This window comes from Scylla paramamosain, chromosome 23, assembly GCF_035594125.1.
Source record: "Scylla paramamosain isolate STU-SP2022 chromosome 23, ASM3559412v1, whole genome shotgun sequence".
NCBI lineage: Eukaryota > Metazoa > Arthropoda > Malacostraca > Decapoda > Portunidae > Scylla > Scylla paramamosain.
In genome coordinates, this window is record NC_087173.1 from 6,016,260 (window position 1) to 6,035,485 (window position 19,226).

Sequence of the window (19,226 nt, forward strand, 5' to 3'; positions counted from 1 at the left end):
ACACACACACACACACACACACACACACACACACATTTACAAATTAAATTACCACTCCAACATTTAACCTGTAAGTATACATTTGAAACTTTGCCCAGAATCTCAGATCTGATTAAGTATTGCCTTTGCTCCACAGTTGGTAGCTAATGACAAAGTTTGTTGATTTTACATTTTACAACACAGCATTGTGCAACAATATACTGTACTGTAGTAGACATAATGTGTTGTCTTTTGAATATGAAGAATATGTACTGGTGGTATGTGTGTTATGTACAGATTTGTAGTGAAGAATGTAGGTAAGTCCATATCATTGGTTATTTATATATTTACAGTTGACAGATAAGGATGCAATTAGGATGAATGTGTTCACACATGGTAGTTGCAGCAAACAAGTAACAAGAGCAGACTGGCATTCAGTCAAGAAACAAGTGAAAAATACATTTAGATCTCCCAAGATAGAAGACTCAACTGCTGCCCAGGCTGGCTGGCTGGCTGGCTGGCTGCTATGACACTGTGATTGCCTGGTGAGAACCAAAGGTGTGGGAAACTCAGGATGACATTCATATTTCACTGTATGTTCTGCCAGGATGCAAGGTAATGGTACCCCAAGGTACACATTGCAGTTACTGTGTGTTTACACATTCATTCTTTGTGCACATTTAGTGGCCTGGTGCTGCAATAATATGTATTCTCTGCTCATAATCAGATTTAAATTCATGGCTGGGTGCAGACTTTGGACGATTGGACTTGCCTCCTTTCATGCCATAGAGAATAGTTATGGGACAGGCTGAGGGGCTGTGACCTTGTAATGTAATAACCCTCTCAGTAACCTAGTCAAGATACCCTAAGCCATCATGGTGAGGTATATGGCTTAACCCTTCTTAGCTATTAGGGGAGGCCAGTGGATTTATATAAGATGACAAAAAAAATTATAACTTTTCTTTGTAAATAAACCAAGGATATAAACATTTTTACCTAGACCTTTGACTACTTGCTTGCAAGCAACACATGCAAACCACCACTACAGTGTATTGGCACATGGCTCAAAAATATCAGACATTCCAGTACACATGATATGTAAAGTTTATGTTTTCAATATTATTCATGGGATGAATGCCTTATGCATCAGCCTTAAGTAAGATATCAGAAAGTAGATAGATCATTTGACAGTTTGATAGAAAGATAGATCAATATTTAGAAATATGTAAAGGTAGATAGAAAGAAGAGCTTGAAAGCTAGATGTAGGGTAATATTGCTTGTCCTTTCATCCTTATTTCATTCAATGTTACTGAAATGTGGTGAATCCATTCCAAAGAATTTTACTCATTGAAGTTTGAATCTTATCTGTATATATATATATATATATATATATATATATATATATATATATATATATATATATATATATATATATATATATATATATATATATATATATATATATATATATATATATCATTTATTTATATTGTACACATTAGACACACAAAAATTCAAATGAATTAAATGCAGCAGTTATCAGAAGTAGTTATAGTTTCATTATATCTTACCATGTGCAGTGTTACATTGCTCTGTATAATAGCTACATCTGTATTTAAAGTTGTTCTGAGTGAATTTAAAATTGCAATTCATGAAGTTCATTAGAATATTTAGATTTTAAATAAATAAACATATAATTTGCCTGTACCAGTGACTAAGTTCAACATAATTTTTTTTTGTATATATATATATATATATATATATATATATATATATATATATATATATATATATATATATATATATATATATATATATATACACACACACATACTGTATTGGTTTTGTTCTGACGGTTTAAGATGAAAATACAAAAAAGAAATTGAAATAAAGTTAAACAAAAACTAGAAAATGTGACAAGATAGGTGAATATCTGTGAAAGGAGTATATATACTAAAAATATAATTCAATTAGAAACTGATGTTAGTACAGACAGAGCATTTCAGCTATGTCATGAAATCTGTATCTTTGGCACAGAACTGGATTCCTTTATTATTATTATTATTATTATTATTATTATTATTATTATTATTATTATTATTTATTTATTTATTTTTATTTATTTTTATTTTTATTTCAGATGGCATCCAATGTCTGCAAGACAACCAGTTAAATAATATACTAGTCATTTTTCCCATAAAGGGAGACCTGTGAAAAGGAAGGAAAAAATCCAGTTCAGTAAAAAAAGAAAAAGAAAAAGAAAAAAAAGAAAGAAAAAGAAAAGAAAAATACAAATTAAAATTAACCAATAGAATTCTTTATAGTATAATGTGTGTCATTCTATCTTGCAATGTTAATTGCAAACTGGTACTCATATATGTATTTCCCTTTCACTCACATTCACACATAGTGCATTGTATAGCTTTTTGGTTAACTTTTATTGTACTTTTCGTGAATTTTCAGCACGTTTTCTAATCTTTATATAATGTATATATACATTTACACAGGTGTATATGTATTCCTGCATATTATATATATATATATATATATATATATATATATATATATATATATATATATATATATATATATATATATATATATATATATATATATATATATATACATATATATATATATATATATATATATATATATATATATATATATATATATATATATATATATATATATATATATATATATATATATATATATATACACACACACACACACACACACACAAATATTTATGTACCTACTATGTCTTGTTCTTGCTTACTTCTTGCTGCAGTAGTCGTGAAAGTTTTGGGTCATCAACAACTTTGTAATCCTTGTATGACAATTGTTGATAGCTTAAGGTTCAGTCATGTAGTCAGTAACAGGAAGTGGCAATGGCATGTGATGCAGTGACCTGAAGTTTACCTTTAGGTAGACATTAACAATTTTTATCACCTTTATAAGACATTTTGTTGTGTCGTCTATTAATGCAATGTTGTATTGTCTCTGTACTAGGTTTTGTTTATATTGCTGTAATCTCCCTGTTAACCTGCTTCTGGGCATCTGTTATTTTTAGACAGCTGAGACACAAGGAAATTATGATGTTTAAATTGCCTGTGTGACTCAAGGTGGTGTAGCACTGTCCTTGATCAATGGCCCTAAAGTCAACCATCATCTATGTTGACATGTGACTTGAATGCATGTGCCATCATACTCACTTGTGACATGCATATGATAAATTGTGTTATGTCATGTCCTCATCAGGTCCATGCAATATGTAAGAAATCACAGGCTAATGACAGATCAGATAGTGAGTGATGGAAAGTGGAAGGAAGATATACATGTTGCAATGTAGTAGAGAGCCATACTAAAGGCATTACTTTTTTGTCAATAAATCACTGGCAACTCTTCAATCACAATGGTGTTTTGATGAAGACTTTGCTAATATTAAAGGGTTTTGTAGAAGGCACTCATGCTTGTGTTGGATAGAAAATGTATTTTGCTTTAACACTGGTACAAGGCAAGATATGAAGGTATGAATCAGATTTAGGGGAACATGACCTAGCCACACTCTGCAGCCAAGTTGAAAGAATATTGCCACTGTATTCCACAGAAAGTCATAAAGGGCAACTAAAAAGCACAGAGCAAGGAAATTGGGAATCCCTTCCTCAGAATTAGGATTCTTGCAATGAAACAAGACAAATATTTTGTTTTCATGGGAGATGTCACCCTGGTATAAAAGAACATAAGTACATGAGAACATAAGGGAAGTTACAAGAAGCCAGAAGGCTTATATGTGGTAGTCCCTTTATGAAACATATCCATCTATATTCACCTTTTATCCCTATCCATAAATTTATCTAATCTTCTAAAAGCTCCCTAGTGACTTGGCACATGTCATCTATCACTGTCATCTAGCAATATTTTAGAACAAGATTCTTACCATTTTTTTTTTTTTTTTCTACTTTCTCAAGCTTGAACATGTTACTTATAGTCCAATCCTGATTACTAACCCTGAAGATTTCGTTTATATCACCCTTATTTTATCTTTTGTGCCACTTGAATACCCTCTTCATTTATGTCTCTCTAACAAATATAAATTTAGAAGCTTTAACTTCTTTTGTAAGAAATATTATACATTGTATCTTTTTTAGTTATTCTCCTCTTTCCTGCTCTAACAGATCAAGGGAGACCAGAACTTCACAGCATAGTCCAGATGAGGTCTGACCAATGCTAAATGTGATTTTAACATAATTTTGAGACTTACTTTTTATGCTCTTAAAGATTAAGGATCATATATAGCTTTATTTCTGTCCTGTATACATCAATTTCCTGGATGGAAATCTGAGTTAACTATAACCCCCAACATTTTTTTTGTCCTCAGATTTTGTCAGCATATAATTTTTTATTATGTACCTGTTGTGCAGATTTCCTCTACCAACATTACATTGCATGTGTTAATAGTGAAATGCATTTGCCATCTATGTCTTCATTCACTCATTTTATCTAAGTCTTTCTGAAGGGCAGTTACATAGGAATGTAAACTATCTTTCTTCAGGTCATCTACAAATATACTAACCCAATTATGTTGTAGACAAATGGATAATTTTGGTGGTTTTTAAAGTCACAAGTGACTGTGGATTAAGACATGAAAGAGGCTACAGTGTGAGGTGTGTCATTATTTTTTTTCTTTTTGTTTAATCATGTAAGTTCATAAAAAAATTAACTAAGCTTACCAATGTAATGCACATTTTATTTAAAACATTGTGTACATAGAGCCAAAGTGCAAAGGGTTTGCATTTTTAGGAAGGTGTGTAGGATTAAAGCAATGCCTAGTAGGCAATGAATGTTGTCAGTCAAACTGCAAGTGTTCCCTTCTGGTCCATTTTCTCTCTCTCTCTCTCTCTCTCTCTCTCTCTCTCTCTCTCTCTCTCTCTCTCTCTCTCTCTCTCTCTCTCTCTCTCTCTCTCTCTCTCTCTCTCTCTCTCTCTCTCTCTCTCTCTCTCTCTCTCTCTCTCTCTCTCTCTCTCTCTCTCTGTGATGTGATTAATTTTTTATATTCATGGCCTCAGTTTAGACAGTGGTTAACTTCCAAAAGAAATTACAGTGGACTTGAAACTGCTGAGCAACAACAGGAGCATATCATTGACCTCAAGTGAGCCTCTCACCTGTACCAGTGGTTGTGGGTACATACTAGGAGCTCCTTCATTTGAGATGTTGTTTTGTGGATCACCTCCATGGTGCCCAGTTTGGTGTGTACCCTCAGTCTGGTCCTGACCCTTCAGCACCACATCTGTGGCCAATGAAACTTCCAAGGAAGACATGCAAGATTGCTCAGGATTCTATTAACACCACTCTCATGAGTCCCTGTTAACTGTTTGAGTATTTCTGTTTAAAATCTTTCATTTGCCACATTCACTATTTTAAAATGTATATTTTTAGCTTAATACTGTATTCTTTCAGAAGACTCCATTTCTTGATTTTTTTTGTTCTATTTAGTTTTCTTATTAACATTATAAGTAATGCATTTGTGTATCATTGACTTTTGCAAGTTAATTTTATGAAGCCTTCAGTAAACTGCACCTGGAAACTGAGTAATTCTACCAAACAGGAAAACATTCCTTGCATGTCAGGATCCCCACAGGCACTGGTGACCTGGGAGTTTGATTACCATTATTTCTTTATTTGTTTACTTATTTATTCCTCACCAAATAGTGAATTTCTAGCAGTGCTTCCAGTGTTGTTCTCCTAAGTTAAGGACAATTTTGTAAACAGAAAATACTAATAAGTTGTTAAATATACTGCCCCACATACATATGTACATATGTATGAATCCTTCGGCTAGATCACTATTATTGTTATCATTATTATTATTATTATTATTATTATTATTATTATTATTATTATTATTATTATTATTATTATTATTATTATATTGTTATTACTGTTATCATTATTATTGTTATATTATTATCATTATTATTATTATTATTATTATTATTATTATTATTATTATTATTATTATTATTATTATTATTAATACTGTTATACCATTATCACCACCATCACCACCATCATCATCATCATCATCATCATTATTATTATCACTAGTATGTGGAGGCAAAATAATTTAGAATAAATGAAGAAATATGTAAGGAGAAATGAATAGTGTTTAGTTGTAGATTGCTCATAATGATCAGTGAGAAGACTATCACGTTGTAATGGTACTGACTATGCTGAAATGTGGGAGTAGCAAAGAGAAGGTTGAAATGAGATGCTGTTTCTGAGGAACATGTGGACAGAGTGAGAGATGATTGTTGTAGGAAGAGTTGGTTGACTTAGCAGAGCAGAGAGTGCTATGGTGTTGTGGGCATGTAGAAAGGATGGAAAAGTTATTGGTGAATAAGATAATTGGATGGTATGAAAGATGGAAGACTAAGGATGGATGGGTGGTGCAAAGAAAGTATTAAATACAAGAGAAATACATAACTGTGGAGTAAGGTAGAGTGGTTGCACATGATAGGATGAATGGAGATGAATACATCAATAGTGGTGTGGCCTCAAGGGCCTTTACAGAAGGTTCTCCTGCATCTGGTCCAATCAACATATCAGACCAGGTGTGGGGAAGGGATCTGTCGTGGTGCAATGAGGTAAATCACTTCTGCTGTTGATATATGATCCAGGGAACCTGGGTATGATGTGCAACTGACCTTCACTCAGTGTGGTTTGTGAGGATGAGTCCTCTCTCCCTAGAGGCCTTGGAGCTAGGGTGTGATTTTAATTTGTTTTTTAAGGAATGCCTGTGCACGTGATTGTGAAAGTGTGTGTGTGTGTGTGTGTGTGTGTAGGCAATTTGTTTCAGGCACCATACCTTCTGTGGGGCATATCAGAATAGTATGTATATATAAAGAAATTATGTCATTGGTCTATTTATATGTTTTCTTTGAATAATTTCTGATGATTTCTTATACAGTATTTTATTATTAATATAAGTGGTGGTGTATGAGCCAAGGCTCCACCATTGGATTCTATGAGGGAATATGCTTGTGAATCTCATACATTACTCATATTCAGACATTAATTGTTGCTGAGTGAATGGTTGATCAAAAAAGAGGAGGCTGTCTTCATGTATATATCCCACTTATTGCTGGGAAGAAGTTTAGGGTGATAGTTTTAGATTTAATGTCTTTGAGATTCAGCTTCATGCCTATTTCCACTGTCACCTGCCATCGCAAAGCATCTCACTGATATGTGGTCAACAACTGAGATGGATCAATAATGTAAACACAGTAATGTTTCATTGTGACATATAGTGTAAGGATGCTGGAACAGCTGATGGTCTGCACTGCCATAAATCTTTCTTGAATGTGTTTATTTGATAATGTCTCTTCATCTAGTAGAAACTTAATTGTTTGTCATAACTTGCAGTTTTCCATAATGATCGTAGAATGAATGTTGTCATACAGCTGTTCCCTTGATAAAGATTTGTCTAGAAATGCCTCTGCAATGTTAATTGTTGAATACTGAACCTTCTTTTCTGTTAAAGCATATGTGTAGAATTACTGGCCTGAAAAAAATGTGACTCACAAATTCTTAATGATATTATACTAGAGAACAATTATCACTGAAAGATGGGATGTGTTAAGTATAAAAATTTTTGATGAAAGTGTGTAACTTTAGACTTTTATTTTATATAGTGTTAGTAGAGTCAAACAGTACTGAGAGTGAATATATATATATATATATATATATATATATATATATATATATATATATATATATATATATATATATATATATATATATATATATATATATATATATATATATATATATATATATATATACACAATATCAGCATTTGTCTTAAGGTCCATAGTTGTTTTGTGTTCATATCTAAAGTAGCAGTGTGTCTTAAAAATGTATCATGTTTTTATCTCAGAAAGTGACAATTTTACACCAACAAGATGCCTTTATGTAACAATGGAAAAGTTTGTTGTACAATGCAACATATTTTATTTATTTATTTATTTATTTTTATTATTTTTTTTAATGTTGAAATGGTGTGCTCATGAGATGAAGTTTTTATGTAAGAGGCTAAGAGGAATTTTGAGGTTCCTCCTGGCTACATAAAATTGAATATGAAATGGTGATGTTTTTTTTTATACAGAGCCAGATGAGGCCTGGAGAACATAAGTTATAGTTCACCTTGTTCTCTAGAATTGTAAGCTCTTGTAAAACAAAATAAATGTAGACACATGTATTACTCAGCAGAAAATAGAAACCTAGTAAACTAGGTCCTTTTTTTTATTTCATTTATTTGCAAACAAATACATATTCACTTTAGCTAGATAGTAGGGCATATGTTTAAAAGAATTTTTGTGTTGAAAATTTAGTGAAATTATATAGAAGTACATAAATGAAAACTGAAAAAATGTGATTGGTTTTTTTAATGTCTGTTTGTATTTTGATATTCTCAAGTAGTGTGTTCTGCATTCCTTTGTAAACACATAACGAGCAAAAAGCTGTACTAACTTTGGACCTCATAGTTTATTGCATGTGCCTCCACCACCTGCCCTATTGGGAAGATTCAGATGCTTTGCCACAGAGCCTCCACAGTTCTTTGTCTACCCCTGACTCAATGAAAAAAATGGGTTTTGAGATGTTATGGAAATGTGAAATATTCCATTGAAGTTTCACACCAAGTAATAATAGTGACAATGATGATGATACAGGATAAGAAGTTGTTCCAATTTAGATATAATGAAAAGAATGTAAAGGAATTGTAAATTATGTAGCATGCCACATATAAGGGAATCAAGATTTTGAAAGTGTAAGGTATGTAAAAGATTTGTAAAATATGTAGCATATGCCACATTTAAGGGGAATCAAGGTTATGAAAGTGTAAGCTGCACATATGTTAATAGTATGAAATTCTAAGACGTGATTTGTAATATATACAGTGCAATATTGTTCATTCTGGTAATGGTAGACATTTGTAGACAATTTGTTGAAAGTTTAAGCAGTTTTCATTTATAGTTTAATTTTTTTAAAAGATTCTCCATGCATGATGATGATGAGAGAGAGAGAGAGAGAGAGAGAGAGAGAGAGAGAGAGAGAGAGAGAGAGAGAGAGAGAGAGAGAGAGAGAGAGAGAGAGAGATTTTTCTATCAATGCAAAAAGATCCCTTAAGATTGTAGGTAGTGATGTAAGTAAACATGTATCATTTATTTTGTTAATTGTGTTTGTTGAACTATGAAAGTGTGTAGAACCAACACTAATTTAGTGTCTCTGTAGCTCTAGTGTGAGCAAGTATTGTTGACAGTGTTGTTGTAAAGTAGATGCTTGTTCTCTGTACAGTTATCAACTTTGTGCATCATTTATAATTATCTACAGAAATATTACCATGAAGCTCTACTGTAATACCTTGAATTTTATCCAACCTTCAGTCTCATCAGCAGTAACGTAATGAACATGACTTGGGGGATTCTATCACGATTCAGACATACCTCTCATAAATGGAGGGCTCCACTCACACAACCTTGTTAGATATAGTAAAATCAAAAGCTTTTTCAATTCATCAACTCCCCTCCTTTAATTATCTTCAGTTTTATGAGATTTCAAAACAATGTTGTATTGCTTTTAATATTCTACCATTATTTTCATTGTTACTGCTCTTTTCAACTTGCTGACTGCATGTCTGCCCTGCTACACAAGACTTTATACATACTTATTTTCTCCTCTATTCTGTCCACCTCACTATTGCAAGACTTACCTGATTTTTCATTCTTTCATCTCTTTCACTGATAAATTGGAACTCTCTACCTGTTTCTGTTCTTTTACCTTCCTACAGCTTCAACTACTTAAAGAATTAAGTATTAAGTTATCTCCAAATTAAATTGGCTTACTCATTTGGCAATCTTTTTCTACTGCATTTTTCTCTGGTGAGGGGCAGTGTAGCAGTTATTTTTTCTTGGCTGGCTTCCTTCACACTTAGAAATAAAAATGCAGACTACTGAGTTGAATTATAGTAATGTTAATAATAATAATAATAATAATAATAATAATAATAATAATAATAATAATAATAATAATAATAGTGACAAAAGATAATAATAATAATAATAATAATATATTAATAATAATAATAATAATAATAATAATAATAATAATAATAATAATAATAATAATAACAGTAATATTGTAACATGATGATAGTAATGAAAGTATAGTGATCATAATTTCTAGAACAGTTCCAGGTACTATCATGATGTGATAAAGATTGCCATAGATTGTACAAATGTTGCCTTCTGTCTGCTTTCATTACCAGCTGTGGAAGAAGCTGTGGCACAATGGAATCATCTGAGACAAATTAGAAACAATGCTTGAGAGAAACATTGCTAGTTTAAAGACTTTTTGTTTCCTTTAATACTAGTACTATACTACTACTACTACTACTACTACTACTACTACTACTACTAATTTGTTTTCCTTATATTATTTTGTAAATTTATTAAAAAGCCTGGCAGCAGGAAAGTTTTAATATATATATATATATATATATATATATATATATATATATATATATATATATATATATATATATATATATATATATATATATATATATATATATATATATATATATATATATATATATATATATATATATATATATATATAAACTTGCAGCAACTCTGTTCCTATCATTTTAGGATGTACTGAATTTTTATTCTAATTTTTCAGTCTGCATTGTCAATATGCATAGTATATCTGTTTTGTGTGGTCTGTTTTTGAGTAATGATGGGACATACATAGTTATCAACAAACATATACTGAATTAATGAAAAGGTGTTAATTGTCTATTGGTACATAGTTATTCTCTCCTCGGAGTGACTCCTTCCTCCAGGCATAGGGACTTTCTAATATTGTGAGAAAACCTCCATCAACCTCTTCCTTTACAAAAAAACTGAATTTCTTAATGAAAATCTAATAATATGTTGTATGTTGATCTTTATCATTATAGGATATATATGGGGAACTTCAATATTAGTGAGGTATTGTTAAAATGGTGTGTGTGTGTGTGTGTGTGTGTGTGTGTGTGTGTTTATTTATTTATTTATTTTTTCAAGACAAAGACACAAAATAAATTGCGTAAGTGGTAAGTTCAATTGATCAAATCACTACTCACCGAGGCAGGATACTGTAGTACTAAACTGTAGCACAGTAGTTAAGTCATCAAGTCATTGTAGTTTTGTTGCAGGATTTTGTCAGCCAGTAAAAGTAAAATATGATTAACCACCAAACTTGTTTGTCAAATGCTGAGGAAAACCTGTAAAATGTAAGGCAATGAATAATGCAGTATACTGTACTGGTATATCTTTACAGTATATAGATTACGTAGACAGTTTAATCTTTAATGATTGTTCACACACCCCTATTGTATATAATTATTTTGGATTAGTAATTAGTAACATACAATAAAAATTAGATTATACATATTAACCTTATCAACTGTTTGTATCCTACGTCAGGTAAAAGAAAGAAATCAGCTGGAATATCTTTAACCATGCGGTAAACAGCAGGGCTTATCAAATTTCCGTACTCTTGGGTATTTTATTTTATTTATTTTTATTTATTAAAAAAAATCTTTATTAGGATTCACATTTACCTGATCCACAACAATTATCACCGTGTAATATGTCAAGCAGTGCATAATGCCCCATTGCAAATTCTTTTAAAAATTCCCTAGTGGTCCCTGACATTGAAACGAACACGGGGAAGGCTCCAAGAATCCAGTAAGCCTACACGTGGTGATTCGTATACAATACAACACGTTCTTGCCCACGTGTTCAGTATTCAGTTATCATTAAATTCATAACTTTGCCAAATGCTCATTTAAAGCGCGCACTGCACTATTAACCTATTCAGTCATCTTGCATATTATCTGAGATGCAATTTCTTCCTGTGTCCTTAAATTAAACTTATTAATCTTAAACCCATTTACTTCTTGCCCTGTTTTGATAGTTTAATTCCAAGAATTTAGAGAGTACATCTGCCTTGTTGTATCCCGTAGGACTTAAATATTCACATCAAATTTGTTAGTGTCATATGTAATAATATCTGAAATCGTAAATTATTACTTCATATGTCGTCATTGCTATATATCCCTTACAAAAATAAGAAAAGATACTTGAAGCGTCCAATAATTTATATAATAAACGAAAAAAAAAAAAGTCCAAGTGTCACAATCAGCTGTTGCGCTCAAAATTTCTCCCGGTTGCCGCCACTGAGCATGCGCACTTTATCGAGGAGAGAGCATCAAAACATTGTCCAGGTATTTTGGATGTTTTACCTATTTATCGACAATTTACTATTGCTTCATTGTATGTGGATGTGTAAGGATAGGAATGGAACAAGTAAACAAGGATAATGAGTGATAACAGAGCACCAAAATGTATTCCTTGTTCAGATGTGGTCCTACAGCCATGTTTTATATCTATGTATTTTACGTTTTATCAACATCGCTATGGACTCTTATTGATAAATAACTAGTGCTCCATTGTCTGTGGAATAGATTACAATAGGAATAGAGCAAATAAACAAGAGAGATAAGTATAACATTTGGTACAGATGATTTTTGCAGTTTCAACCAATACTTCCCCACCGTTTCCCACCCCCCCCCACCTTCCCCCGCATAAGGTAAACTAACCTAACCAAACATTTTGTAACCCCCTAACTGGAACCTCCTGAAACTCCCTCCCCCCTCCATGAAGTAAACTAATTATTAATTTCCTACGGGGTAAAATAGGGCTAGAAATGCTCCAAACAGTGAGATGTGGATCCTGCAAAGGGCTATAGTTATGGTGTATTGGTTGAAACAGCAATAAAATGTGGTTTTTAATGTTTCGTTGTTTCCTACTCTATCATTCTAAAGACTGTCATTATTTTACAAAGAAGAATGAGAAATGCTTAGATGTACAGTTATTGGGGCAATGAAAGTTGATAGACCATTAAAGTTATGTTTGTGCTGTCTCATGAAACACGTTTAAGAAAGCACATGACTGCCACGTCAAACACAGAAATAAAGGCAGGCAACAACATCTGGATTGATTAGTAATGAACACGTGAACAGTCTTGTTGGTGAGTTGGTGTTAATCGTCAGGTCCTCAGAATAAAGGAAGAAATGGCAATTCTGTGCAACAGTTATGGACCATTCTGAAACAAAATTCTAACTTCTATGTACTCTCATCCATTCTCCCCAATACCCTCAAAGCCTCCTTTTACACATCACCATGAGATTTTCCATTCTCTAACCTTAGTTGGTATTACTCTCTGGAAAAAGTTTTCTTTACCTATATACATACATTCTATAGTATTCATTCTATAGTATTTTGCAATTTGTGTAACTCTAGTTTTTCCTTAATAGTGCATAGTCTGTAAATATCTTCCCAAAATTAAATAATTGACAATAGCAGCAACATGGGATACTTATGATTGTTACTTGTTTCAATGAAGGCAGACAAAACAATCCTTTGACTGGTAATGGATAAAGAAAAAAGAAAATGTAAATCTGCAGATTCAGTAATTGCAGCATCAGTGCTAATACTTATAAGTTTTGTTCTTTTGGCCTTCAGATCATGCTTCACCATGGTAAAGATCAGTGGCTCCACCTTAATCACATCAGCCGCTGCACAACAAGAGGAAAATATTCAGATTTGGTGGCAGAGCACAAGAAAAGTGGCATATGGAAATCTACTCAAAATCTTGTGGTTGAAGGTAAGTTGTGGTTCCTTGCTTTTACTAATGCAATATGTACCACTTTACTTGCATTGTGGATTACTTAAATCTGACTGATAGCTTTTATTCTGATTAAGTATATAATAAATTTACGGTATTATGTAGTTCATGGTTTATTGCTCTTCAAGTAGCTGTATATAAAATTCTGTAACAAGTGGTTTCACATAGTTAGGGCCTAAGAGTGTCATAATGTTTTTGACTACAGGATGGAAAGATGCTGGAGAGAAATAGATCTAACTCCTGCACCTAGCTATTGCTGTTTCCTGTAAGGCTTTGACTGCATAGATTGTACACAAAAAGTGATCAGTTAATGCTGTGCGGTGCCACTGGAGTACTTAGCAAACTGGAGAGGGAAATAAAGAGGCGGGAACTCAATATATATTGTTATGTGCAGCAGAATAGAGGACAAATAAGTAAGAACAGAGGAGTGGGAAGGAGAAAGATAAAGAGGATAAGAAAGAGCAAAAGTGAGAAGTGGACGGGACAAGTAGCTGATGCATAAAGCTGTGCTGGAGTTTATCGTAAAACTTTGTATGACTTAAAAGTTGATCTTCCCCACTTAATTTCTCCCTCTCCCTTTCCTTCATGAAAGTTGAAATTAATAGATCATATAGCTGAAGAGTTGCTCTTTCTCTCATGAAATAATTAGTTTTCAACCAGCTTTTCAAATAATTTTATTGAATTTTAAAACATAAGTGTTTAGCTTGGGAGGGAGAGCAACCCAGCGAGTGAAGGTGAGGTGTGCAGCAGGACCTTCAACTACCCCAAGTGCTCCAATTTCCCCTCCCTCTCCTTCCCTCCCAGTCCTCTAACCTGTACCTGGCATCACCAGGGCAAGCCAGTGACATTTTCCAAGTGCCTTGCCTTTCAATATATTAGCAACAAGGCCAACCCAATGTCCCTGTGGCTAATCAAATTCAGCTGCATTCTTCTCAAACCTCCTGAACCAGTCTGTCACCTTCCTTTCATCAAACTCAGGTATCAGTTTCAAACTTCACTCTGATTCTCTACTATATCTTCCTTCACTCTTCCTCTATGCAAACCATGAGGTGGATTAACCTCTACTTGTGTGTTCTCCAACTCAGATATTCTGTTCTTCTCAGCCTCTTCCTCTCTCTCTGCCTCAAATATCTTCATCTTCTCCCTCTCACACATCCTCATCTCTTTCCCCTTCTCTGCCTCAAGCCTTTTGCCTTCCCTTATCTCCTCAGCTTTCAATCTCCTTGCAGTAAAGTTTTCATTCTGAGACCAAGATATTTCTGGTTTGTAGTTCAAGCTGTAACATTCCAGGTCTTGTGTTGCTTTGGTATTTTAGTGTGTTGACCAATAATTGTGTATTGTTTGCTTTTTGTGAGACTTGTCCACTCTTCCAGATAGCCACAGCCTCTCAGCATGGCCAGCCTGACCAGCCATCCCCTAATAGCACATCCCCCACCTCACCCCTCACTGAATCATGGTGATGTAAGGGGACTACCGCTAGAGGCACACATGTCAAGTCAGGTAACAATAACATTGGTGGTATTTCTGTATAGGAGTTTGCCTGGTCCTAAAATTAACTAGATGTTCTGAGTATAGTAGTAATTTGGTATTCTCTAAATACTTTTATTAATTTTGGGTACAAAACATGTTATCTTGGGTTATGTGTGGCTGCTTTGTACAACTGCATTAACCTTTTTACTGGTATGGTAATTTTTTGCTAATCTTTTTGACATTAGAAATTGTTTGGGTGGAGACACAGGAGAGAAAAGAGAAGAAATAGAGAGTTAGCTTTTTATGTCTATGTTGCAGAAATATTTACAAGAGCTCAGCACAAGAAGTGTCAAAAAAAGTGATATGCATTGAAGTAGGAAATTTGCATAGCAGTGAAAGTTAAACTTTATATTCTATGAAATGTATCAGTCATTTCCAGTCATTTCTTTTTGGTCTTGGCAGAGCTCTTAATTGTTAGATGTCTGTATGAACTTTATCTTTTGAATATTCTATTAACATTAATATTTGGATGTGAAAGGATGTGTTCAGTGTGAAGCCACCATTCTGTGTCTTTTTTTGTCTCTTTATTTCATTCTTTTCTTATGTTTCCGTTTCCTTACAAGTTCTCTCTCTCTCCGTCACATTTCCTATGAGGTGTTTGTGTGTCTTTACTTTGTAAGGTGTATCTCAGACTTGCTATATAATATTTGTAGCTTCCTTTTTTCAATTCAGTTTGTTCAAGACATCTTAAAATAATAAAGGATCCTTTTAGTTTTAAATGAAAGAGAAGAATGAATAGATAAAAAAGTTATTCTTTTATTATTTTATATCTAATACATACATTGTAGTAGTATAACATTATCTCAACAAATAGGATAAAGTGTGCACCAACTAGTAGTGCGTTTAACCATCAATCACTGTTTCAGCAATGGATCTCCACAGAGGCTCACTGGAGGTACCAACAGAGGAGGGGCATAGGCTCACTGGAGACACTGACTGAGAGGAGGGATATCACAGGTGCATAATATGTGAGTCTGCTATGTGTAAACATACTTCTGGTATGAGAGGGAATGTGTATGTAAGGGAAGAGGCTGTGGAAAGTGACTGTGGGGTTTGTAAACATACTGTGGGGGACATCCTGTGGGTCTGTGGAGAGAGAGAGAGAGAGAGAGAGAGAGAGAGAGAGAGAGAGAGAGAGAGAGAGAGATTCCTTCTGCAGGATCCTTGGCTTCTGATTGGTCAGAAAGAACACTGCTGTGCACCTGCACATTTCCCCTGGTGCCTCCCAGCACCAGGTCACATGTTGGTTGTTCCAGTAATGGTTTTGTGTTATGTGGCTTAGCTTGCTTTGCATTCAATACAGACTATTTCATTTTTGATATCCTGAGTTTTAGCAAAGATTGCAAAAATAGCTAAAACAAATATTTAAGTTTTTGCAATTTCTTAAGACTAGAATAACTGGCAACTTTCAGTAATGCCCTATGATTGCTGTATTCAGCAGCACACAAAGGCATTCTGAATAAATTACTTCATCCTATGGAAGAAAAACTTCCTGAACATAATGGTGTGACCAGTGTGTGGAGAAAACATTGGAGTTATTCATAAGAGAATTTCACACCACCCAATTGTGTGTAAGTAGAGTCCTTTTATAAATACCTGTATTTTATTTGAAATTTTATCCACAATCTGATCACACCGATGTGTTCTGGATTTTTTTTTTCTAAAAGATGAATTATTTAAATTCAGAATGCCTTCATGTGCTACTAAAAATGGCAATCACATAAGTAAAATATTCTAAAAATTATGTTGCAGGTTTCCACTTACATTCATCATAATTTTAAGCGAAGTTCTGTAAACACATCTTCATTCTGCAAGTGTCAGGATACTAATTAAAATTGTCTACCTTGTATATAAAACAAGCTAAGGCACATAATAAGCCATACCAATGGAGCATGTGATGTGTAGCCTACCACTGAGTCAGTGAAGGGAAGGTGCAGCCACTCAGTGCTGTACCTTCTTATTGGACTGAGCCAAGGATCCAGCTGAAATAATCCCAGAGCTTGTGAAAACTGCCTGTGTCAGCCTGGCTTCTTGAAGCTTTTCTTGCAGTCAGTTCGTCTTTTCTTAACACTTTCATCTAACCTGGTGTTCCTCTTGGTTTCCATGTGCAATTTCAAGGGCAGTGATCTTCAACCTGGCATCCCTCAATGTGTTCTCTTCCTTGGATGTCCCCCTGGTGCAAAGACAGAAGTGTTAGCATTGGTATGTCAAATCTTAGCTCTGTATATTCAAACCCATTTACATATACTTGTTACAGATCCCTACCACTTCTTGTTCAACTCTTAAAGGAAAAATAAGGATGCTAACTGGAAGGAAAATAAGGATGATACTGGAATTATAACACTGGAAAGAAAAATATGGATGGTAACTGGAATTATAACACTGGAGATAACTTGAGCCTCCCCCATTTCCAGGGGATTATCAGCTGGGTCAGACAGAAACTTACAAGACTGCAGCATTGTGGGTCCTCCTCCAACCTTCCAACCTTCCTAGAAGTTTAAGATGATGCTCTGGTCTTCCCTCAGTGGTCCTTGGTGGTGTGGTCCTGTCTTCCTGCAGTCCTCATTGTCATCCTCCCTTCCTGCAAGACAATTCCTGGTTATACAAAATAAATATAAAAGCTATACTGTGCTGTTTCTATCATCTTATATCATTCTACTCCAGTTTCCTGCAAACAATTCTTAGTTATACAAAACAATAAACTTACAAACTCTACCACACTATCTCTTACCATCCTATTGGGATGATCATTGGATCATTCCAATCCGGATGGTTATTTCTTAACACACTGTAGTAATAAAAAACAGCATAGATGAGACTTAAAACTAAGCAAGAGTTTGTTACAGAGATAGGCAAGCCATGGGATTAAGGGTTGTGTTCTGAAACATTTCATTGCCTTACATGAACGCCATTGCTGGCGTGACCCTCACTCAAACTGTGCCAAGGTCAGGTAAGCAATAGTGGGTCAGCCATGTAACTGTCGCTGTCTTTCCTGGCCTGTCCTTTTCCTGTCCTTTCGTACATACACAGGAAAAGCTACAAAATGTCGTCAGACGTTAACCTAACTTTACATAGCATAACCTAACCTAACGAGGGACCTCGAAAATTATACCATTATGGCTTACTGATTAGTGTGGAGATTCACTGGGCGTTGGAGGTGGGTACAGTTCGGCGGCTTCCTTAATAAACACATGAAATCTCTTTGTATAATGCATCTTAAACATTGCTGCTGCTTAATATCCCACGGTGACTTTTTTTTTTTTTTTCTGCTGAACACTGGCACTGTTCTCTTTACCTCCCTCCACTGGCTAGCAATATTAACAAATGACAGTGAACGTCTATCAGAACGCCTGACGTGTGCCTAAAACAAATGAGAAGTGTATCTGAACCTACCGTGGAAAGTCGTGATTGGTGGCCTCACGAATGGCAGCGCGTGATTGGAGGGATCAGCTCTATAGATACCATGGAATCCTAATATGCCACTACACACAAATCCCAGTTATAAACAAAAGAAGATCATATTACTATTTATTCTTGACTGGTGCAGAGTTTGCTGGACTTAGAAAATGTCGAATTTCGCTACTCTCGAGAGGTATTACAGCCATACTATGTGCCCCACAGTTTTTTTTTTAAGTTTACAAGGTCATCGAGCCTCCTACATGGTACGTAAGTTTAGTGCTTGTATGTTACACGGATCTCTTCTCGGTGACCTTGCCGTAAAGAAAAAAAAAAGTGAGGTACATATGGCTGTAATAGCACTCGAGTATGGCGAAGTTCTACATTTTTGTACTAGTGTATACCTATAAATTTTGTAGCATAGAAAATAGAAAATGAACCTCTTATTCTTTCTGTTCTCCATATACCCGTGTTAATCATAATGCTGTCAATGTTAAAGACGACTACAGGTGTGAAGGAAT

At 34.1% G+C, this 19,226-nt stretch overlaps 1 protein-coding gene and 1 long non-coding RNA gene across 9 annotated transcripts; one reads left to right on the forward strand and one right to left on the reverse strand.

Moving 5' to 3' along the window:
* Positions 1-11,731: 11,731 nt before the first annotated feature.
* On the forward strand, positions 11,732-17,935 carry LOC135112068 (uncharacterized). 8 transcript variants are annotated; one of them, XR_010274039.1, is made up of 6 exons: positions 11,733-12,316; positions 13,617-13,758; positions 15,157-15,279; positions 16,176-16,277; positions 17,428-17,511; positions 17,735-17,935. XR_010274039.1 is itself a non-coding variant. In XM_064025988.1 (5 exons), exons 2-4 carry the CDS (start codon positions 13,630-13,632, stop codon positions 16,272-16,274), a joined length of 351 nt encoding a protein of 116 aa, XP_063882058.1. In that variant the 5' UTR covers positions 11,732-12,316; positions 13,617-13,629; the 3' UTR covers positions 16,275-16,277; positions 17,735-17,935. The 8 variants fall into 8 exon arrangements, 3 of the variants coding, with proteins under 3 accessions (XP_063882058.1, XP_063882057.1, XP_063882056.1); XR_010274038.1 differs by having other exon boundaries at positions 11,734-12,316; positions 17,724-17,935; XM_064025988.1 differs by lacking the exon at positions 17,428-17,511 and having other exon boundaries at positions 11,732-12,316.
* On the reverse strand, positions 17,404-18,652 carry LOC135112069 (uncharacterized). The gene is made up of 3 exons (XR_010274043.1): positions 18,435-18,652; positions 17,756-17,890; positions 17,404-17,482 (listed from the first exon to the last, which is right to left on the reverse strand). It is a non-coding gene; the product is annotated as an uncharacterized LOC135112069 (long non-coding RNA).
* Positions 18,653-19,226: the final 574 nt, after the last annotated feature.